This window comes from Canis lupus, chromosome 1 (assembly GCF_011100685.1).
Source record: "Canis lupus familiaris isolate Mischka breed German Shepherd chromosome 1, alternate assembly UU_Cfam_GSD_1.0, whole genome shotgun sequence".
Lineage (NCBI taxonomy): Eukaryota > Metazoa > Chordata > Mammalia > Carnivora > Canidae > Canis > Canis lupus.
Window position 1 is genome coordinate 36,046,776 of NC_049222.1, and position 23,839 is coordinate 36,070,614.

Consider the following 23,839-nt stretch of genomic DNA (forward strand, 5'->3'; position numbering starts at 1 on the left):
ACACCAGGATAAAATGTTCCTATTTAGATGAATCAGGGGTCAATTTAGTTTGCTAATGAGCTTCAGAATTGCTCTGCCTTTAGGGACTATTTTTATACTAGTGTTTCTTCTTTTTAATGTTCCTGGAAATCAAATTTTCATTCTTTGCAAATAATATAAAAGGACCTCCAAACACATGAAAAAGGAGAAGTGAGAAAGAAAATCTGTGAATCATCTTAATCATCGTTTTAAAATTTTGTAGAAGGATGAAAAGGCCACAGATTTAACAGAATTATTCTTTTTAATCGAAGTGGAAAAGTTAGAGGTCTAGATTGAATTATAAGGCAATACATAGTTTGATAGGCCTAATGAATATATTAAATAAATTAATCCAATGATTTTTTTTTTTTATGGAAACCTGTTTTGGAAGCTGCATGTAGTATGGCAAGCAAAGGAAACTTTTCTTGTCCTCATAAGCTTATACAAATAATATGTAATCAAATTGAGGTAAGTACTAGGGAGCAAAGGAAAAGAAAACAGATGCTTTGAGAGACTGTGAAAGTCCTAAAAGTCTGTTCTGAAGAAAAGATGTTTAAAATTATACCTAAGATAGCCATAGGAATTAAGCAGGTTGAGAATAGGGTGAAGAGTACTTACTGTAGGCAGGCATAGCAGCATGAGCAAACATCCTGGGGTAGGAAGGGCTGGGAACATATACACAGGACACAAAGGACAGTGGAGCTACTGAAAGGAAGGGAAAGTGTTGCAAGATAGGATTTGGCTTGGGTAAGAAAGGATCAGATGAGTCAGAGTCTCTCGTAAACCATGTTAATTTAATCAATCTGGCTACCTTTTGAAAATGGATTAGTAAGAAACAGGAGCAGAAATGTCAGGCTTTTGACTTTAGGTTAGTGGATTCCAAGCAAGAGATGACAGTAGCTCAGGTGGGAGGATGGCCAGGAGATGAAGAGCTGTATGTAACTGGATTCAAGGTATATTGAGGAATTGGAACCAAGAGAATTGGTGATGGATTGTGGCATCAGGTAGATTGTGGAATGCTAAGGATTGGTTTTAGAGTCCTGGCATGAACAAGTGAGTGGTTGAAGGTGCTGGGTACCGAATTAAGAAAGATTAGAGACATAATTGTTAGGAGAAAAGGCCAGCAGTTCAGTTTTAGATGTGTTCAGTTTCAGATGAGTCCATGAGATATCTCAGTGGAGAAGTCAGATAGATGGTTGGATACATGCTGTTTTTATCTCTTGCCGCATAGCAAATTACTCTGAAACTTAGCAGCAAACCTACATTAATAAGCTATTGCTGTATAACAAATTACCTCAATCTTTAGCAGCTTGAAACAGCAAATATTTATTATTTCATATAGTTTCCTGGGTCAGGCATTTGAGAGTGGCTTTGCTAGGTGATTCTGGCCCAGAGTCTCTTAGGAGGTTGTAATCAAGGTGTTTGTTGGCCAGGGCTCCAATCATCATCATGAAGGCTTGACTGAGGCTGAAGGATGATTCAAAGATAGTTTATGCACATGGCTTTTGGCAGAAGGTCTCAGTTCCTTGCTGGCTATTGGTGGTCCAGCATATAGTTCCTCACCATGTAGACCTCTCCATAGGGTTGCTTGAGTGTCTTCATGACATAGCAACTGGCTTCTCTTAGAGTGGGTGATATGAAAGAGTGCAAGGAAGAAACGGCAATTGCCTGTTACACATAGTCTTAGAAATGTTACATCATTACATCTGCCATATTCTACTTATGAGAAGTGAGTTACCAAATATAGCTCACATTAAAGGGGAGGGGAATTATACCCTACCTCTTGAATGCAGGACTAACAAGTAGTTTGTGAACATATTTTGAAACCAATACACATAATTTTGTAATTTAGTAGAAAGGTTTTGGTTGGCAGTACATCAGTGGGGCTTCTGCACGTAGATGATATTCAGAACTATGAGAGTGGATTAGAAACTACTTGCTAAGAGTGAATAAACTGAGATGTGACTCAGGACTGATCTCTTAGGAAATCTGACCTGCTGCAGAGGAGTAGAGGAGAAGAAGGAAATCAAATCTGGAAAGACAAAAGAGATTTTTGAGAGGTGGGGAGTAGTCTACTGTGTGGAAGGCTACTTGAGATGTCTATTTGACTTCACTTTTCAGTGTTTGTTCTTTAAATGAATGAATGAGTAAGTAAATGAGTCATGCATATGTACAAAATTTTATCTCTAAATATGTTTGTTATAGAAATGCTTTTAAGCTTAAAAAACAGGAAATAACATCAAGAATGTACAATAATAGGGTGGTAATAAGAAAGAAACTATTGAATGCTCAGTCAATAAAATACCTATGGAGCTTTAAAGGTGACATTATAAAAGAATATGTACTGTAATGGAAACATGCTTATAGTATCTTTTATGTAAAGGTGATAAAATACTGTCGGGTTTTTTTTCATTCTATTTTCTTAAAAAAAAGACAAAAATGTCTAGGAAGATGGACAGAAACATGTTAATAGTGAATGCCTCTGGATTGAGGGAATTGGGTGATTTAAGTTTTCTTCCTTTTGCTTATTTGAATCTTTTATTTTTATTTATTTTATTTATTTATTCATGAGAGACACAGAGAGATGCAGAGACATAGGCAGAGACACAGGCAGAGGGAGAAGCAGGCTCCATGCAGGGAGCCTGACGTGGGACTCGATCCCGGGTCTCTAGGATCACACCCTGGGCTGAAGGTGGCGCTAAACCGCTGAGCCACTGGGACTGCCCTAAAGTGGTAAAGTTTGTAGTCTCTTGAGAATATAGTAGTCAGCATTCCCTTAGACCAGTCTATCTACCCCCTCTCTCCCCCATCTCTGTGTGACAGGGCACCCTCCTGGCTCAGTAAGCCTGGTTAGGGTCAGGGAATCTGTGTTCTGAGGAAATTGTCTAAGGGAGGCTGGTGTTTAATTACATCTGGGAATGTCTGCAGTTCTTTCTTTTTTTTGGATGAGGATTCCTGTCACTTTTTATTGAGCGTTGCCCTGAGCCCCATGCTACAAATACTTTGATCATATTATGTTTATTCTTACTACAGTCATTTGAATGTTGCATTTTTCTCCCCCTTTTACACAGGAGGATAATCAGAGAGACTGAATGAGTTGTTTAAGGCATAAGCTATCAAAAAGCAGGTCGTTGGAGTGATTGGGAGTGTGAGTTCCGCCTTGTGAGGTTGTTGGGATTTGCATTGCACAGAGAGTATCTGGCTTGTGTCTGCCATACAGCAAGCATTTAATAAATGTTACGTTTATTTTATTATGAAAACATATTGTGGGGGGAGGCTCTGACAGCATCCTCAGTATACTGTCTCCCTATTCTAATCATCTTTTAGTGTTACCTTATAAATGGGGCTGTTACATTTCAGTCTGACCCATGTCCCTTTTGCAGAGGTAGGATATAGAACTCCATCTTCTAGACCAAAAATATTCCTGAGTTTCTTCCCTCAGACTTAATCTCAGTGGTGTCAGATTGAAGTAGGATTGAGTGGAACTGCAAGGAGGAGAAAGCCTACTACTCTGGGTTATAAGAAATAATTCCTTTTTCTTCAGAAACCCTCAGTCTGTAGTTAGGCAATCCAGGGCTGGTTGCCTGCTCAGGGAAATTGGCTGCTCCTGTCTTCCTGGAGAAAGATGGAGGGGCAAGGGTAAAATGTTTATGCCAGCTGCATGTATTAAGTTTTGTCAGAGAGCTCATAGCTCACCCGGAAGTTCCACTCAACACTCTTTTTGCTCATCATTGGCCAAAATGGGGCTATAGTTTATCCCTAGTTGCAAGGGTAGGTGATTATTGTAATTGGTCACCTTGTCTCTAGGAAAAAAAAAATGAGATTAGATTTGAAGCAAGAAGAGGGGAGAGGTAGGTGATTGAGAGGGTAACCAGCAAGTATCTACCACAAGAAACATTTGAACGAGTGTTTTCTCTCTTGAGTAAGAGGCCTAGAGGAATGGCCATTGTGAATACAGTTTGATTCTAGAATTCAGAAGATCTGCATGTATATCAAAAGAATAATTATGTTGCAATATAAGTTTTGTAAGATGAAATTGGAACCAAGTGAAATTTCCCCATTCGTCTCCTTGGAGAATGTATGAAGTGAAGCATACTGAGTATCTCTTCTGTGAAAGTCAAGTTGAAATTGGAATGAAAAATGTTTATTACACACATTTCTCTCCCAATTTTTTTTGTGGTGAAAAACATATAAAATGTAACATTTTAACCATTTTAAAGTGAACAGTTCAGTAGTATTCACTACATTTGCCACCCTCCATCTCCGTAATTCTTTTCATCTTGCAGAATGGAAACTCTGTACCCATTAAACAATAACTCCCAATTCCCTTCTCTTGCCAGCCTCTGGCAATTGCCATTTTACTCTCTGTCTCTATAAATTTAGCTACTGTAGGTAAATGGAATCATATAGTATTTTGCTTTTTGTGACTGGCCTTCTTCACTTAGCAAAATGTTCTTAAGCTGCATCTATGTTTTCTTCCTTTTTAAAGGCTGAATTGTATTCCTGTGTGTGTGTGTGTGTGTGTGTGTGTGTGTGTACATGGCACATTTTGTTTAACCATTCATCCATGTATGTGTACTTAGATTGCTTCCACTGTTTAGCTATTTCGAATAATGCAATAATGCGTCGTCACACTCATACTCGATGAGTATGAGTGTGAAGATGTTTCTTTTTCTTTTTTTTAAAAAGATTTTATTTATTTATTCATGAGAGAGAGAGAGAGAGAGGCAGAGGCACAAGCAGGCTCCATGCAGGGAGCCTGACGTGGGACTCCATCCCGGGCCTCCAGAATCAGGCCCTGGGCCGAAGGTGGCGCTAAACCGCTGAGCCACCCAGGCTGCCCAAGATGTTTCTTCAAGATCCTGCTTTCAGTTCTTTTGGGTATATTATTGCACGTGCTCGTACCTCAAACTCAGTCAGGTTTGCTAGCTTGTGTGTGTCTTGAGAACAGTGCTAAAGCTTTGTTGAAAAATTATCCAAATCTTTTTGTTTGATTCACTCTCTTGCTAAAACCTTCAAGAAAAATTTGTCACCATGAATTAGATTTTCTGTAGTCTGGCATGATGGAAAGGAGAGAGTCGTGGTAGTCCTCTCAGAAGACACTGGCAGTTGTCTTGTTGCACTCTAAAAGGACCTAGTTTTTAAAGCTTCATTAGGAAGGAAACAGAGAAGAAAACCGAGAACATTATCCTTCCTTTGCAAAGCTGCATTGACTGTACACATGGATTACTCTCTGCGATTCTGGTCTCCTAATTAAGAAATGATTTAACAGTGAGAGGAGTCTAGTGAAGGAAACTTAGAGTGAATCCATTTGGTGTTTTTGTACAACTGACTAAATTGATTAGGGCTCTTGAGTCTAAAATGATGAAAATAGTGAAGAGATGTAATTACTGGGTATAAAGTCATTTATTTCAGAAGAGCAAACATGAACATGTTCTTCTGATCTTCAACTGAATTAATTAAATTAATCTCCAACTAAGTTAAATTAATCTAGATTTTTTGATGCTTAAAAGAGGCACATTTTAGACAAAAGAAAGAGCTGTTTTACACAGAAGTTGATCTCCACATTTACTGTACTCAGAGATGGTATAGTCTGAAGTTACGAATTTTCAAAAAAGGCAAATAAATGCTAGACCCCCAGTAAAGTATTAAAAATAGTGCTGATTTGAGTCAGGATCTTAATTTTCAACAGCAGCTTAGAGGATGAATGATCATGAAGGATAACATTAGCATGCTGGAGAAGTGGCTTGATTATCAGGGTTCTATCATTTTTGGTTCATACTGTGGATTTTATTTCTCTTGTCCAACTCCACCTGAATAAGCTTTTCAATAAAAAAGTATTAATGGCTCATGTGAACTTTTACATAGTTATTAGCTATGTAAATTGAAATGAAGAAGTATGCTTTTCCAATATGAGACTAATTATTTAAATTTTACTCATTAACTTTCAGTTTATACAGTTTGAAGCAGAGTGCTGTCCTTCATCGACTGAATTCTTAAGTGTGAGGTCCATCAGAAGAAATCTTTGCCCCTGAGTTTTTTTTTTTTAAGATTTTATTATTTATTCATGAGAGACACAGAGAGAGAAAAGGAGGCAGAGACACAGGCAGAGGGAGAAGCGGGCCCCATGCAGGGAGCCCGATGTGGGACTCGATCCCAGGTCCCCAGGATCACACCCTGGGCCGAAGGCGGTGCTAAACCGCTGAGCCACCCGGGCTGCCCTGCCCCTGAGTTTTTAAGGGGAAACATAGTGTTCCTTTCTGGCATGTCCATCTGGCTTATTATAAATATTTTACTTGGATAAAGGATTGCATTTTAATGCATTTGAAATTTTGAAAATATAATTGCTAAAATGACTCTTCCCCCTTTTAAAATTATGTTACATTTGTTTTCAACTTTTTATGGCTTACTACTAGAAGACTCTGAAATAGAGAATTCAAAAAGTATTTCTGAAATACTCTATTTTCTATTTTAAAAATTCTATTTATAGAGAGTTGTATTTCATTAGAGTCTCTGAACAAAGGACAATCATACCCCATTTTTCTCCAGGTGTGTGTGCATATATATGCCCTTGAATAAGCCTTGGTGGCTTAGTGTGATCTGTCAGTAACGTTTTTTACATTAAATTTTTGTTTTTGTTTTAACATCTTAATAACTGATAAGTACCCTGATAATTTTACCTTAAAATACTTGGATTTATTGCAAAAGGTGTATTTTAAATGATGCAACTCCCTTTTCAACGTTTACATAACACATAGACTAGACGATGGGAGGAGATGACCCTCCATAAGCACAGTTATTTTACATGTACCCAATTATCTCCTCAGACTGAAGTGGGAAAGTCAGTGGAAAGACAGAAGGAAAAGCAATTTAACCTGGATAGTTTCATTTTTAGAAATGTGTCACCTTAACTGCACCTTGTGGAGGACCTTGAGGTTTGGTCTCTGAGGGAGCTCTTTCTTGTGTGTTGAGTGTTGGCATATAAAATCCTAGATCCTTCCTGTCTGCCTGTAATTACAGACAGGCCATGTCTCTCCTATTCTCACCATTTCCCACCAAGGCAGGGAGGCAGACTGCTCAGTCCAGGTTATTTTTATAGTTGCACATTCTCTTCCCTTCCTACTTATTTCCAGTAAGGTGGAAAACAACACACCTTTTGCAGAATGGGTATTTTAAAGAAAAAAAAGTGGTACAGAAGTATTATTTGTTATAGAAATTTGAAAATATAGCTCACAAAAATAGAATATAAGAATCTCTCAGGATCTTAGAACTAGATGGTGCTAATGTTTTGCTTTTTCTTTCTAGTCATATATGCACACAGTGTATAAATGAAACACCGTGCTCTTTAATAATCTGCTTTTTTATTCCTTAATATATGGTGAAATCCTTCCATATCTGTACATTTTCTCTTAGTATAATTTTTTGTAAGATTTTATTTTTAAGTAATTTCTACACCTAATGTGGGGCTTAAGCTCACAACCTCGAGGTCAAGAGTCATGTGATCTACCGACTAAGCCAGTCAGGCACCCTCTTAAATATCATTTTTTAAATCGTTGCATTTATGCATGAAAATATACTTTTAAATAACCCCTATGGATGGATATTTAGATTGTTTAAGGCTTTTTTTTCAATTATGAAGAGTGCTTTGAGGAAGTACATTCTTTTAAATGTATCTAAATACGTATGTCTAATTATTTCCTTAAAATAAATTTCCAGAATTTGTGGGTCAATGGTCATGTAATCTTAAATATGTTAGTATAGATGTTGTCATATTGCTCCAGAAAACTTATAATATGCAGTTATGTCTGCCAGCCCAAAGCCAACTTCCTTGCTCCCTTGTGTCATTGGATGTCAGCTGGTTCTTGATGGTCAGATTCACTATCCTTTGGGCATCCTTTTCCTGGCTCCTCTGGTGCTTTAACGCTGTTAAGTATGCCTTTCTTCTGAACCGGTTATGCTCGGATGGTCTCCATTTGGTGAAGACATTCTCTTTACTGCCCCGGTCTTGCGTTGTCATAGGCTTGCTTGACATCTTCACCTGAATATCCAGGTAATCTCTGACTCATTAGGTACAAAGAATTTTCTTTCTTTTAAATGGTTTCTCTTCCTGAGCTGCTATTTTTCTTTTTCCTTTTTTAAATGGAGAGGCACTGCTATCCTTCACATTACCTGAAAGTACATTCTGATTTCTCTTCTTCGTTGCCCTTCCAGTAATTCAGTAGCCAAGTCATGGGAACCTCACCTGTATAGTCAATTCTTCTTGCAGCTATCTCTTCCTTTCTAATTTCATTGCTACCTCACTGCTTCTGGCTTTGAGATGTCCATCACAGGTGACTGTAATAAGCCTCACATTGGCTTCCTTGCTTCTAGCCTCCCACCTCTATGAATCCATTTTTCATATTAAACTCACTACAGCATACTTTGTGTTACTCCTTTGCTTAGAAAAAAGTCAGTGGCCTACATTGCTTGTTCATTTGAACTCTTAGCTTGATTTTATAAGTCCTCCACAATCTAGCCACAGTCCATTTAAATAATTCAATGATATCGCAGCTGTGATCAAAAATCGTCCAGCCAGAGAAACAGCTCATAGTTTTGTCTGTGTCCTGTTCTTTATGCCTCGAGGATTTTGCATGTTCTCTCTTCCACAAATGCCCTAACAGTTTTATATGCCTCAAATAAATCAGTTCAAATGCAATTTATTCCTTGCATCCTCTTCTGATTCCCTCCTCACCCCCATCAAAAAGAAATAATTTCCCTCTACATTTATGAATGTATCTGTACATAATATATTAATTATAATTGTCCATCTGTTATCTGTGTACTTATCCTTTCCCCACCCTCATGCTTACCTCCATGATAGCTTCTTGAAAGCATCATCTGAATCTCTCTTGGGGCCAGCATAGTAGATGCTCAGTAAAATACTACCTGGTGGTCAGTAAATGTCACTTTCTGTTTCTTTGTTTTCCACAAAATAGACAAATAACTAATTTTCATTAAAAGAGTAGAAAATAGGGACACCTGAATGGCTCAGTGGTTGAGCATCTGCCTTCAGCTCAGGGCATGATCCCAGGGTCCCAGGATTGAGTCCTGCATCAGGCTCCTGCAGGGAGTCTGCTTCCCCCTCTGCCTGTGTCTCAGCCTCTCTCTCTCTGTGTCTCTCATGAATAAATAAATAAAATCTTTAAAAAAAATAAAAAATTAAAGAATAGGAAATATAAAACTTTAAGTGGTGATTGTAACAAAGAGGTGAAACCTTTCCAATTCTTAGTATGTCTGTTTATCGGACAGGAAGTCTTATAAAAACAACTTAAACTAATTTGTCCATGCATGACTGCTAATTTTTTATTTTTTGCTCAGTATTCTTAGCTCCCAGAGCTTAAAAGTAGGTTATGGGGCTATCAATTGTCCGCCTGTGAGGGCTGTGATAAAGACAGGCTTCTCAAACCGGCTGTGCACATTGGCATTCATTAAATAATCACTATTAGTGGGTAGCTTGAGTGGCTCAGCGGTTTAGCACTGTCTTCAGCCCAGGGTGTGATCCTGGAGACCCGGGATCGAGTCCCATGTCGGGCTTCCTGCATGGAGCCTGCTTCTCCCTCTGCCTGTGTCTCTGCCTCTCTTTCTCTCTCTGTGTGTGTCTCATGAATAAATAAACAAAATCTTAAAAAAAATAAATAATCACTATTAGCAAGGAGGCTAAAAAACAGTTCATATAGCCTGTTTCATAAGCTTCGTAAGCTACAGTTCTCTGTCCTCCTGAAGGACAAGTAGTTTTTAGTTGGAGTCAATGCAGCAGTATTCCAGAACCATGCAATGCAGCGGAATGGCTACTGTGCACCTGAACTGTGCCCTATGTGTGTTGGGATGAGCTATAAGTGTAAAATTCACCCCAGACTTCAAAAAGTATACTAAGAAAAAGAGTGTAATAGTTTTTAAAATATTGATTATTTGTCAAAATGAGATTTTGCATATATATGGGGGAAAAGACACATAGTTCTAAAATTGATTTAATCTCCTTTTTTAACATGGCTACTAGAAGATTAAAAATTTTTATATTTTCTGGCTTGTGTTGTGCTATAGAACAATGCTGTTTTAGAGAGAGGACTTAGAGGTCAGTATCAGGCAATGAGGATCATCCCAGCCAATGGCTAAACACAGGATTGAACCTCCTACCTATGTCAGATTTTTATCCTCATAGTCAGTGGTGGGACTTGTCTGTAAAATATTTTGGCCAATCCACATTTATTGACTAACACTAAACTCACCATTGGGAGAGTGTTTCTAACCTTCTAATTATGCCAATTACTGAGTGCAGTAAAAGCACATTTCTCACGTTCATTAAATTAATTGGCAAAGTCTCTGGTGTTAATGGTAACAAAGATAACATATCTTTGTAGAAGCCACCTCTAGGGTTTAGCCTTTCTAATTAAATTACAACTTCTTGTCTGGAGTTGTAATCCTAAGTTGGGATAACATTAAGCCCCTGGAATGGTTTGCGTACTGGAGTTTATGTGTTCCTCTGTGTCCAGCCTTTCCAGTGGTTAAGTAGCCTGCCTTTCCTTTCCAACTTTTCCTCTCAGGATTCCTCTCCTCCACTTTACAAAAGAGAGACACACCACTCACCCTCTCCAGATCTTGCTGTGCTTCATTACTGTATGGTGGCAAACAAGGGAGCAACAGTAGAATGCAAAGTAAAGAACATTCTCTTAAGAACTATTAAAATGGCTAGTGCTTTACTGCATCCAGGAGCAAGACTTTGTGCCTGCCATCCATTGACCATCCATCCATCCATCCATCCATCTATCCATCCATCCTCTCTCTGTCCCTCTCTCCATCCCTCCCTCTCAGAATGAGAATTATGATGTGAGCCGTTGCCCAGTTACCCTGGAGACACATATGAACATGGTTTATAAGTAGAAAACTAAAGTCAGACTTCCTCTTCAAAAAATAAGTCTGATTAGCTCGTTAGTTTGACAATGAGGACTAGTTTTGCCAATTAGGTAGTAGAGACATTTCCTAATAATTGAGCTGAATTTGTGGCTTTTTAAAAAGATTATTTATTTATTTATTTATTTATTTATTTATTTATTTATTTATGAGAGACACACAGAGAGGCAGAGACATAGGGAGAGAGAGAAGCAGGCTCCTCCAGGGAGCTCAGTGTGGGACTTGATCCCTGGACCCGGGATCACGCTCTGAGCCAAAGGCAGATGCTCAACTGCTGAGCCACTCAGATGTCCCAAATTTGTGGCTTCTTAACAATGTGCTAGAAGTTATATCTTTTTAACTATTTAGATTTACTATAGATATTGTCAAATGTGCATGGGAGTTCTTTTAGAGGTTCGTGAACAAAAATGTTTGAAGCCTCTGACTTTTTAACACAAACGTAGCATCACACTTTCTATGTTGAAAATTTATATTACAGACACCATACAGGAAGTTTTAAGTAGAGAAAGAAAAGGTGCAGAAAGACACTCCAGGAGAGAAATGGTACAGAGACTCACATGGTGTTGGGATTGCTTGAGGGTGACCACACCCGTGCAGCCAGGTGAGCTTTTATGGCTGAGAATTCCAAAATGGTGACCTAACCCAAGACGGGTCCACGGAGGGTTTTGGAAAAGAGTATCAGAGAGGCAGGATGGAGGGAAATTTGGATGTCTAAAAAAGCAAGATGAGTGGAAGAAGGAGGTGAGTAATAAAAATTAAGAGGAGAGGTGGAGGGAAGAATCTAAGCCCTAAGAATTCTCCAAATGATGGATTATAGTCAAGGAAGCTTGTAGCTCTGGACATTTTGGAGTGTTCATTCTGGCCTCTAAGGTTGTGTAGACTTTTGTAAGTCTAGTCTTGATGAGCTGAAGATAGTTTTTCCTTGATTCTCAAATTCCTTGGGGTCACACTGCTCTTTGGGGCTACCAGGGAACTGTCCTGAGTAGCTGAATTGACAGGCAGTATTTGAACTTGCATGAATTGTTGTCTGGGTCTTCATCTGTCCCAGGGTATTTATGTGGGCCATGACACACACAGAATTATTTGAAAATAGTTCCAAAGAGGGAAACTAAGCAGCACTGTCACACCCTTTAATTCATTGGGGTTGGTGGCTTCAGATAGTTATCACTGGTGTCTACAATGCTCATTCACTGATTATTAATTGCTTGCTGCTTTTCAGTATATATTTTTATCTGACTTTGATGACCCAAAGCTGTAATTACAGAAGACATGTAGTTTTCCTACATCAGTTCTATAGAAAATAATAGCATTCCTACATAGGAGTGCAAGGAGATATTTGGGTACTGAAAGTACTGTTTTCTTTTTCTTTGGATATTTTTTTCCCAAGATTTTTTGTTTGAGAAATGCTATTTGTTGGATGTTTTTGTTTTATAACATGGATTTATTAGGAATCTAAAAGAATCTAGAAGAATCCCCTAGATTTCCTCATCATCATGGGGAAAATAATTAAATAATTAAAATCAGAAAATTGCTGTGTGAATATTTAGCAGTCTTGACATGTTTTTGCTCCTATTTTAGAAAGTAGAAGTTGTCATGACAAAGTTTTAAGTCAGATCAGTGGAATGCTTATTCCATTCAAAAAAATTTTCCCTATTCTCATGAAAACTCATTTGCATAAATTTTCATACATCTGGAAATAATATGCTTATGAAGATTTCTGTAGACAGTTTGTAGAACATAATAGATCTTTAATAAGAATAAAGTAAAGGAATTTCACATTTTCTTTTTAACATTCTAGCTATTTTATCACTAAAATCACTAAAAAATATTAGTTTATTGACTTTTCATGACAGTGATTCATCATCATTATGACTCATTCAGCTCTTCCTAAATAACCTCTTCTTGTGCTATGACATTTCAAGTGATTTAAAAAAAAAAGATTACTTATTTATTTATTTGAGAGAGAGAGAGAGTAGGGAGGAGAGGGGGCAGAGAGAGAGGGAGAAGCAGACTCCTTGCTGAGCAGGGAACCTGATGCAGGGCTGGATCCCAGGACCCTGAGATCATGACCTACTGAACCACCCAGACTCTTCTCAACTGATTTTATTTTATTTTATTTTTTAAATATTATTTATTTATTCATGAGAGACACAGAGCATGAGAGAGAGAGGCAGAGACACAGGCAGAGGGAGAAGCAGGCTCCCCATAGGGAGCCTGATGTGGGACTCGATCCCGGGTCTCCAGGATCACAACCCCAGCTGAAGGCAGCACTAAACCGCTGAGCCACCCGGGCTGCCCCTCTCAACTGATTTTAATAAAACTCCTTCGCTCCTGGGACAAAAGTCCAAAGTGAAGTGTTTGTATGTAAAATTTGTAATTTTTGCTCCTGTAAATTGGGTGCTTGTTCTTTTGCATTTGCAACATATATACTGCTGTTTATATCTAAGATGTGAAGAGTTTTTCCAAAAGATATTTCCAAAGAGAAGGTTTCAAACAATTTTGAATGCCTGTAAATCTCACAGACTCAGTCTTTAGACAGAGTTTGGCAACTCTAGAAAATGAAAGTTGGAAAACATTCCCTTCTGTATTTAAAAAACTTGAATTCATCAAGTAGAAAATAGGTGAGAAGTGAATAAACACTCAAATTAAAGATGGTCAGGAATTAATGGGTTATATCTAATTTTGAAAGTAATTCTTTAGGGAATAGATTGTTTTGCAATATTTTGCAGATTAAATGCAAAAGACCTATCTGTGAACCCCAGTGACTTTGGAGTAAAATGCTGTTGAACTGGGACTAGTTCAGAAAGTCTTCTGGTATCTCAGAGTTTGGTGGTTTTGCTTGGTAGTTCTTGAGTTTTTGCATTTTCAAAATGCAGTCTTATGGTCAGCATCATGAATCATTATAGAAATGCAAATCTGAGCCCTGACATACCACTTCACACCTACCAGGATGACTATAATTAAAAAAGGAAAATAAACGTTAGCAAGGATGTGGAGATTGAAATCTGTGTGCTTTGCTGATAGGAGTGCAGCCGCTAGGGAAAACAGTTTCCATGCAAGGCAGTTTCTCAGAATCTAAACATAGAATTACCACATGACCTAGTGATTTCACTCTATATACCCAAGGGGACTGAAAACAGGGATTCGAACAGATACTTGCCTGCCGATTTTCATTGTGGCTGTATTTTCAATAGCCAAGAGGTAGAAACAACCCAAATGTCTATCAACAGACGAATGGATGAATAGAATGTGACACTATGGGACACCTGGGCGGCTTAGTCAGGTAAGCATCCGACTCTTGATTTTGGCTCAGATCCGATCTCAGGGTTGTGAGACTGAGCCCTGTGTTGTGCTCTGCACTTAAGCATGGAGTCTGTTGGTCCTTCTCCCTCTGCTCCTGCCCCCTGCACCCGCTCACTCTTGCTCTCTCAAATAAACAAATACAGAAAATCACTTAAAAAAGAGGCATATATGTACAATGAAATATTATTCAGCCATAATAAGGAAGGAAATTCTGACACGTGCTACAACATGAATGATTCTAGAAAACATGATGCTAGGTGAAATAAGCTGGATGCAAAAGGACAGATATTGTATGATTCCACTTATATAAAATATCTAGAAGAGGCAAATACATACAGATAGAAAGTAGGTTAAGGGCTACTAGGACCTGGGATGAGGGAGAATGGGAGAATTATCATACTTTATTTTTTTAAGTAGGCTCCACTTCCAACAGTGGGGCTTGAATGTACAACCCTAAGATCAAGAGTCACATGCTCTATGAACTGAGCCAGCCAGATGCCCCTGTGAGTGGGAGAATTATTGCTTAAGAGTTAAAAAGTTTCTTGCTTTTTTTAAAAGATTTTATTTATTTATTCATGAGAAACACAGAGAGGCAGAGACACAGGCAGAAGGAGAAGCAGGCTCCTTGCGGGGAGCCCGATGTGGGACTCAATCCCAGGACCCTGGGATCATGACCTGAGCCGAAGGCAAATGCTCAACCACTTAGCCACTCAGGTACCCCAAGTTATAAAGTTTTTATTTGGGCAGATGAAAAATGCTTTGGACAAAGTGGTGATGGTCGCACACCACTGTAAATGTAACTAACATCACTGGATTGTGCACTTTAATATGGTTAAATTGGCAAACTTTATGTTATATGTATTTCACTACAATTAAAAAATTTTAATAATGCAATATACCAAAAAATTGAATCGTAGACTTTACATGGACAAATTGTATGGTATGTGAATTGTATCTGAATCAAGATGTTAAAAAGTTTTGCAATCATGGGAGGAGTACTGGATAAAGACATATGGATTCTGATTTGATTTCTGGCTCACCTAACTTCATTTTATGGGATAAGCTTCTGACATGTCTACTTTCAGGTTTGATTAGATGTTCTTTTTATATGCTTTCCTGCTCTCATACTCACTGACTCTGTGATAGTAAGGTGGGTAGTTTGGGTGGGTTAGGTTGGTTCTCTGCTGAAACATTTTCCTCCAATAGTAAAAATGACAGAAATCCTAAATACAGTGCAAGTGGGGCTGTAGACTTTGGAATCCAAGGGTTGCAGAATTACCATAAATTTGGGAGCAAAGTGAATGGGTCATACTAGAAGAGCATGTGTTTACTTAAAGAGGTTGCTTTTCAAAGACTCTATATTTTCTTAAGAAAACATTTTTGAGCATATATTCGTAACTCTGTACTCATCTTCTTCTTATGGATATAAACATTTTTCAGGATTAAAAACTTTCTAAAGTTTGGAGTATTTTAGAATTATTTTAATATATGTTCAATCCTCTGCTTTCTCATAGATATGCAATTATGTTTTATTTAAATATGCTCTTTTTTGTGAGTATTGATTTTGAGTCTGAAATGAAGAGGGTATTACTCTACTTTCACTTATTCTGTCTAGAATGCCCTTCTTTGCAGGAATCAGACTTCATCTGTCCTTCAAGATATATTTTTGATGCCCTTTTTTCCCCCCATGAAACTCTGACCTTCTTGTACTTGGCATACATTGAAGGCAAGCTCAGGAGTCTGTGGGACCTGGTTCTGTCTGTGACTGTCACTTGCGCAGTAGGTGATGCTGGGCAATTCATTTAGCTTTTGTCCCCGGATTTCAGGCTTCTTAGTTGATAAGTAAAGTTGTTTTCCTCTTGTCACTTCACCCACCTTCACATCTCCCAAAGAGACCATTGAATTGTTTTTTGCTTTTTATAAAGTGAAGTCAGAAAGACTGTTGCAAATGCAGTTTTTACCCTTAATAACTTCAAAGTGTATGTAAATACGATAAACTTACGAAGATAAATTTGAAATGCTAATCATCTAAACTCCACATATACTTAGGTAGTTTTGACAATTTTGAAAAGCACATTTTAAAGTTCTTTTTTTTTTTTTTCCAGGCCCTCTGGGATTGTCAGATTTTGAAACAAATTTGGAGTTTATACACTCTAATTGAGAGCAGTCTGTCTCCTCTTGTCTCTGTGTCTTTGACTACATATTTGTAACATTTGGCAGATTAGTACATAATATTTACATATTTCTATGTGCCATTTTAATGCATGTTGTTTCAGTAAATGAATTGGTGGCATTCAGAGGCCAACCAAATGGGTACAAGACAAGAGAGGAGAATGATCTCATTAAGCTGTGGTAGTAGGTTTCATTGGGTTTGATTAAATACAGTAGCCAGAAAAAGAAGAAGTGGGAGTATCATCTGAAATGCTGTCATTGCTTCTGAAATAATCTCTTTTGCTAATGAGAAACTGGCTTTCTAGGGTGAGTTGCATTTCATGAGAGACTTTAATAAAGCCAATCCAAGTTTTAAATCATCCAACAAGACAAATCTTTTTTTGGCTTAAAGTATAGGGACTTTTTCTCTGAATAGTTGTATTCTATGGAACTCAGATTATTGCCAACCAATTAGACATTCTTCAGTTGTTTTGAAAGATGTAGAGCCGAGTAATGCTTTCTCTCTAATAGTGGTTCAGTTTTAAAGGTAGTATACATGTTCTTAGGACTAGTAACTTTCCATAAGGGAAACAGGTCCTAATTTCTCTACTACATTTCCAGTATAGGATTTAAATTGAGATTTGTTGCTATGTTCTGGTGAAAGAATTTTTGTATGCATTTGAGCTGGTGAAGTGAAAAATATTGCAAGCCGATTTCCTGGAAGATTTATCAGGCAGTTTTGTTGATGTTTCTTGCTTCACTTCTCTTACCCATCACAGAAATAAAATTCCAGACGAGACAGCAGCAGAGGCCCTTGGATCTGTGTGAGCATGCCAAAAGCATTTTAAGAGGAGCAAAATATTTAGGGGAAGAATTTGGAAAATCAGCCTTAAGGGATTTAACACATTTTTCTTCTCCTAATTCAGTCCCGTGTTTGTCCCCCTAATGGAGAAAGGTCATTAATGGAATAAGGTTTGCTAACTAAGCCCTGAAAGGCTTTCAGAAACTAAAGGGTTTTTCTAAAATCCAAATCTAAAGAAAATGCTTATTTGGAAACTGGAATGAATACATTTAAAGTGTAAATTATAGTAACTTATTTGTAGAAAATAATCCAATTATGTGTAAGATGGTGTTTTCTGCACATTTTTATTTTGGGGAAATTAAATGACAGATTGGCTTGATAATGGAGAGCTGGAATGACTTTGAGACTTTTGAAGTTCTCTATAAATTTCTAGGAAGGGCAGAATGATTGATCAGAATTGCATGACTAAGATTTTTAGTTGTTTTCCCACCACTTAGCTATCATATTTTCACCTTCCCGAAACAGGACCTGGGCCAGGGTTGTTACCTCAATTGTTGTGGTGCAGAGGGCAGTTTTCTATTAGTAAGTGTTCCAGATTTGTTACATTTTAATCTCATAATTGAAAAGCCACAGGCTAATTCCAGTTCTTTTACTAAATTCCTCTGTGTGTGTGTATGTGTGTGTGTGTGTGTAATTGAACAAAAGGAAATGTGAACTAAAACTTTATCGAAATATGAACTCTCCTCCCTCTTTTTTTTAACTGTATCAGGAAAATGAATACAGGGAATGTTTATAAATTTGGGGGTATTTTTGAAATATTTGGATGTTGGACAACTTATCTTTAAAATCTCATACTTTATTTCATATTGGTTACATAAATTCATATTCAAACTTTGATTTGACCCCAAAAGAACTAATATTATTATAGAAACATTAAGTTTTATAAACATCTCTGTATGGCAGAAATCTGTTTGTAGACCTTTTTTTATGTGTTCAGTTGAAAAACCTTACTTATCATTTGGTAAGGTGCAGACACTCATTTCTTTGACCAGTCTACATCTGGAGAGGTACCTATGAATTATTAAATATTTTAATATGTTTTTGAAAATAAGGTTAAATACTCAGAAAAGATAAGAAAAAAGCAAAATTTATTAATATGAATCCCTAAGAATTTTTCCCATTTTTATGGTGATAAAATCTTTAAGATGTATGAATGTTATGAAATTAGGAAAATATACTATTTATGACCTTTATATGTATTTTTATTCATAGCATTATGGAATAATATGTATGGTAAAATTTACAAACATAAATTCTTTCTAAGGTTAATGGGACAAATAATTAGATTTTCTAAGAGCTCTGAAGACTGATATTTCATATTATATTCATATCGGTGGGGCTGTTTTAGTGCTCTCTGCAGGTTGATATATGTGACTGACATCTATTCTGTGTATAATCTCAGCTTCGTCCCTCTTAGGTGTGATTGCAAGGTGGGGACTCAAGAGTGTGTAACCAAGTCCTCTTGGTTAATAAATGGCAATGTGTGGCATTGATCGATGGTAGAAAGCCTGAAATCAGGTCTGATGCTGACTGCATTATCCTTTCTGAAGGGAAGGCCACCAGTACAGTTAACATCAAGACGGTTCTTAGACAACAGTTTTGCTTTTCATCCAATTGCCCCTTTTGTGTCTGAGTCAGTCTCTAGTTACCTTTATGGACATGTCAACATGCACTCTTCTGGAACTGCTGCCATTCTACTTATTTCAGGAATGACCTTTTAATCACAAACTCTCCTTCCAGAAGGGAGTTAAGGACCAAAGATATCACAAACTTGGGGAAGTGGTGGCTGAACTTCTAATTCTGCTGATAGAGATGAGCAAGGAGGTCTGTGTTGAAGGCAGCCCTTTGAAACTGATGCACAGAGAGCAGAGAGCACTTGGGCCTCTCTGTTATTATTTTGCTGTTGTGCTGTGGGAGGCAGCCTGGCAGGATGGATGGCACCGGGGCAGACAGTGTATTTATACACACCACACACACAGAACCTCAGCTTTCTGCACGATTCCAAATACTCCTGAGGCAGCTTTCAGAACCAGTTAGAGATTGTTAATGTGCTGTTTTGTAGGCTTTAAGCCAACAGTGACTCTTGCTGGTGGTAATTGAGAACTGGGGAGCTGCTGAAGAGGATACCATTAGAAGTAACAGGAAGGGTATAGTGGGTATTTATCTGCCATGTTTACACACATACTGTAGCAATAATTATAGCAATAAGGAAGAACTCAATGCCAGCTCTTTGCCAAATGTTTTCCACTCATATTCACTAATCCTCACAATGCCCTTGCAAGCTGGGTGTATTTATCTCTTTCGCAGATGAGAATCTGGGGTGACGAGGCATTGTAATGATTGACCCGAGGTCACAAGCTAAGTGGATTGGGGTGCGGTCTATTTTGTTCTAAAGCCTTTTTGTTCTTTTGGATTTAGCACATGGTTTCCTTGTACTTAACTAAATCATTCTGCCTATCTTCCAGAAGTTCAAGATGCTATAATTTTTAAAGTCGAATTTTACTGGCTGTGGCTTGGAGCATGAATTTATAATCAAAACCAAAGTTGATAATTTTTTTTAAACGACTCTGGTTTCTCCACTTGTAAAACCTGTAGATTATGTTTATAGCTCAGGATCATTAAAACCTCGTCCTGTCAGTTTTAGTACAGGAAAACAGGTTGTGGAATACCGTTATACTAGTTTTTGTTCTGGAGGGTATAGGACTTGTACGAAAAAGGAGGAAGATCGTGAGTTTCCTAGGTTTTTGTGGATAACTTTGATTTTTGTTTTGGACATGCTAACATCTCTCATGCTGAAATTTTAAACTGCAACAGGAAGTATGTGCAAGAGTGTGAAAGTGAGGTGCTAATTCTATCCCACACACGTAGATGTAATGGTTGACGGTAGCAGGCTGAGGCCCAGGACGGGGCTCCCTGGGGAAGGTGCCTGAGCTTCATGTTCTATCTGAGCTTCAAGAACTACTAGTAGGACTACTATTTTAAACTCTCCATGATGGGGATGATTGTATTTAGAATCCTTCCCAAAGGTACAGACTTTCATACTTTTTCCCTTCTCTCCCTTTCCCTCCCACAGATGAACACAATGACGTGCAGAAGAAAACCTTTACCAAATGGATCAATGCGCGATTTTCAAAGGTAATGGAGACTTTATTTTCTTTTTCTTCTTTTTTTTTTTTAAAGATTTTATTTATTTATTCATGAGAGACATAGAGAGAGAGGCAGAGACACAGGCAGAGGGACAAGCAGGTTCAATGCAGGGAGCCTGATGTGGGACTCGATCCCCAAACTCGGGATCACTCCCTGAGCCAAAGGCAGATGCCCAACTGCTGAGCCACCCCCAGGAGTCCTGGTAATGGAGACTTTCAAACACTTTATGATGATCCAGTTTTCTCTTTCTGACTGATGGAGCTTGTTTGGAAGTGCAGTGAATTTTCCCATGGCAGGTAACCTAGCAGAAATCTTCTGAGTGTGCAGATACATTTATACTTTTTAGAAATTCTCAAATATGTTTAAGTGGAAATCCTGGTACAAACCGTTCATGGTATAAACAGCTTTTAATTTTTACCTGGCATTCTCCAGATAAACAACAGTTGGCTGCTTTTGACTCTGTGAATCCTGGGTACATTTAAGAAGTGAATATATCACTAGGCAAATTTGGTGTTCCCGTAGCTAGATAGATGATGATTTCACTTTGCCTGGTTAAAATCAAAGTTATACAGGCAGCCTTTCTACCCCATGCAGAAATGTTTAGGCATTTTCTTACCTGTGGATTTGGCTAATAATGTTAATCTGCATTGTGGTTCTATTTTTTGTGCACTTCCTCACTTCTTTCTCCAAGGATCTAATCTCTCTCAGCATTTCTAAACCACTTGGAACGTAATCAGTGTTTTGAGCAATATTCTTTTTAGGGGCAGGGAAAACCAAAAGAGTAATTGGCGGGGCTATTTTCAGACTTGTTCTTATATAATTATCCATTGGTTATTGACATTGGAATTTGGTTCTTTACGTTTGAAGTGGGAGGAAGATTTTTAGGACTCCATGATAGAAAGAGGAGAAATAAAGTTTTCTTGGAGAAATATCATCGTAGTCTTTTAAATAGCATGAACGCTACTTAAATTAAGAGTTATTTTTTTCAAAAGTTTCTGTTTGGGAAGGTTGCAAAGGTCAGGAAAATAAACATCAGTATTTCTTTGAGGCAACCTGAGAATGTTTTAGGATTACTTTGATTAGCAGCACAGTTTAAAAATTGCTTCATATCCCAGTATTTACATATGATTATTTGATTGCAGTGTTTTCTTAGGTTTTGCACGTTTTTGTGGAGGGATGTTTTATCTTGCCTCTAAGAATGTTAGGAATGTGAAAACTGACCTTGACAGAAGGGTAAAAAATATAGAAGTGCTTGCATAATTGGTGGTTTTATGTGTAGGATTTATTCTAGAGCAGATATAGGTATTTCTGGGGAAATTTTAATTTTTTTTAAAATATTTTATTTATTTCTTCTGAGAGGCACACACAGAGAGGCAGAGACATAGGCAGAGGGAGAAGCAGATTCCATGCAGGGAGCCCAATGTGGGACTGGATCCTGGGACTCTGGGATCACATCCTGAGGCAAAGGCAGACGCTCAACCACTGAGCCACCCAGGTGTCTCTTAATTTGTTTTATTTTAGAGGCACAGGTAACATCTGGGTTCTTTGGATTTGACATTATGTAAAACTTTTGAAGTATTCATCTGCACGTGACCATATTCTGTGCAACATAGTTATAGCAACTGAAAGAGTCTGGATATGAGATGTTTTATTCCCAGTGTTTTCTTTTCTTTTCTTTTCTTTTCTTTTCTTTTCTTTTCTTTTCTTTTCTTTTCTTTTCTTTTAAGATTTTATTTATTTATTCATGATACACACAGAGAGAGAGAGAGAGAGACAGAGACAGAGAGAGACAGATAGAGAGGCAGAAACACAGGCAGAGGGAGAAGCAGGCTCTATGCAGGGAGCCTGACGTGGGACTCAATATCCCATCTCCAGGATCAGGCCCCTGGACTGGAGGCGGCGCCAAACCACTGAGTCACCCAGGCTGCCCTATCCCAGTGTTTTTATGAGTGCTGAGATGTGTTAAGATTATCCCTCCTGATTTTTATTGAGGAGGATATGGTTATTTCTAGGTAGAGCAAATTAAACAGACCTACGTTTTAGCAGCTCAATTTAGTTTTGGGGGGAAGAATTGCCTTAGAACTCCTGTTAAAGATCATTTGGGGGCAGCCCGGGTGGCTCAGTGGTTTAGCGCCACCTTCAGTCCAGGGCGTGATCCTGGAGACCTGGGATTGACTTACACTTCGGGCTCCCTGAATGGAGCCTGCTTTTCCCTCTGCCTGTCTCTCTCTCTCTCTCTCTCTCTCTCTCTCTCTCTCTCTCTGTGTCTATGAATAAATAAATAAAAGCTTAAAAAAAAAGATCATTTGGGGAGTGCCTGGGTGGCTCAGTGGTGGCTCAGATCATTTGGAAGCATCATAATCTTGGTAGATCTATGTTTGAGGGACATTTTAAACTGAGTCAATGACTTTTACCCGTGTTTATGAGAATGGAGAGAAGTAGTGCCATAGGTCAAGGAAAGGTGGAGACAACTGAGAAGGAATAATTGAAAATGTTTATCAGTATTACCATGAATTTGGCTCAGACAAGATAGCACCTTGACAGTCTGTGACAGACTGTTGAACTGGAGCATCAGCCAGTAGGTCTGCTTCATCTCCAGGTCCAGAACCTTGTCCTGATGGATGCAAGCCTGGCGCCAAAGCTTTAGCTCATACCCAGCATGGCTGAAGTACTTCCTTTGTTGAGCTTTAAAAATATCCTCACTACAGTTACTTCTTTTCCATTGGATGGTTCCCAGTGTCTGTTGATGATTTGGTCACGTACCTGAATTCTCTCAAGAAATAGCTTGGTATCAGATAAGCATCCGACTCTTGATTTTGGCTCAAGTCATGATCTCAGGGTTGTGAGATTGAGCACTGTGTTGGGCTAAGTGCTCAGCAGGGAGTTTGCTTGGGATTCTCTCTCTCTCTCTCTCTGTCCTCCCCTCTGCTCACTTTCACACTCTCTCTCTCTCTCTCAAATAAATAAATAAATAAATAAATAAATAAATAAATAAATACATCTTTTTTTAATGACAACTTTGTCTTTTTGTTTTTTTTTTAAGATTTTATTTATTTATTTGTGAGAGACACACAGAGAGAGGCAGAGACGTAGGCAGAGGGAGAAGCAGGCTCCCTACGGGGAGTCCCGTTTGGGACTTGATCCCAAGACGCCAGGATCGTGCCCTGAGTCAAAGGCGGATGCTCAACCACTGAGCCACCCAGGCATCCCAATAAATAAAGAAATCTTAAAAAAGAAAAAAAAAAGAAATAGCTCAGTATTTATTGCTGGTTATTAACATCTTTAAAAAGACCTCAGATAACACCAAGTCCAGTACTACCAGGATAGTTTACTTAATGAACTTGATACTTAAATTTGTACATTTGTAATGTACATATTCTTCTGTTAAATGAAGTGAGGGTTTTAAGTCCC

At 38.1% G+C, this 23,839-nt stretch overlaps 1 protein-coding gene across 1 annotated transcript in view; it reads left to right on the plus strand.

The window, feature by feature from the left end:
• UTRN (utrophin) overlaps positions 1 to 23,839 on the plus strand; it is a 488,613-nt gene that overhangs the window by 77,209 nt on the left and 387,565 nt on the right. Inside the window, 1 exon segment of the mRNA NM_001012395.1 lies at positions 20,355 to 20,416. Within this exon segment, the coding sequence (NP_001012395.1) occupies positions 20,355 to 20,416 (62 nt within the window).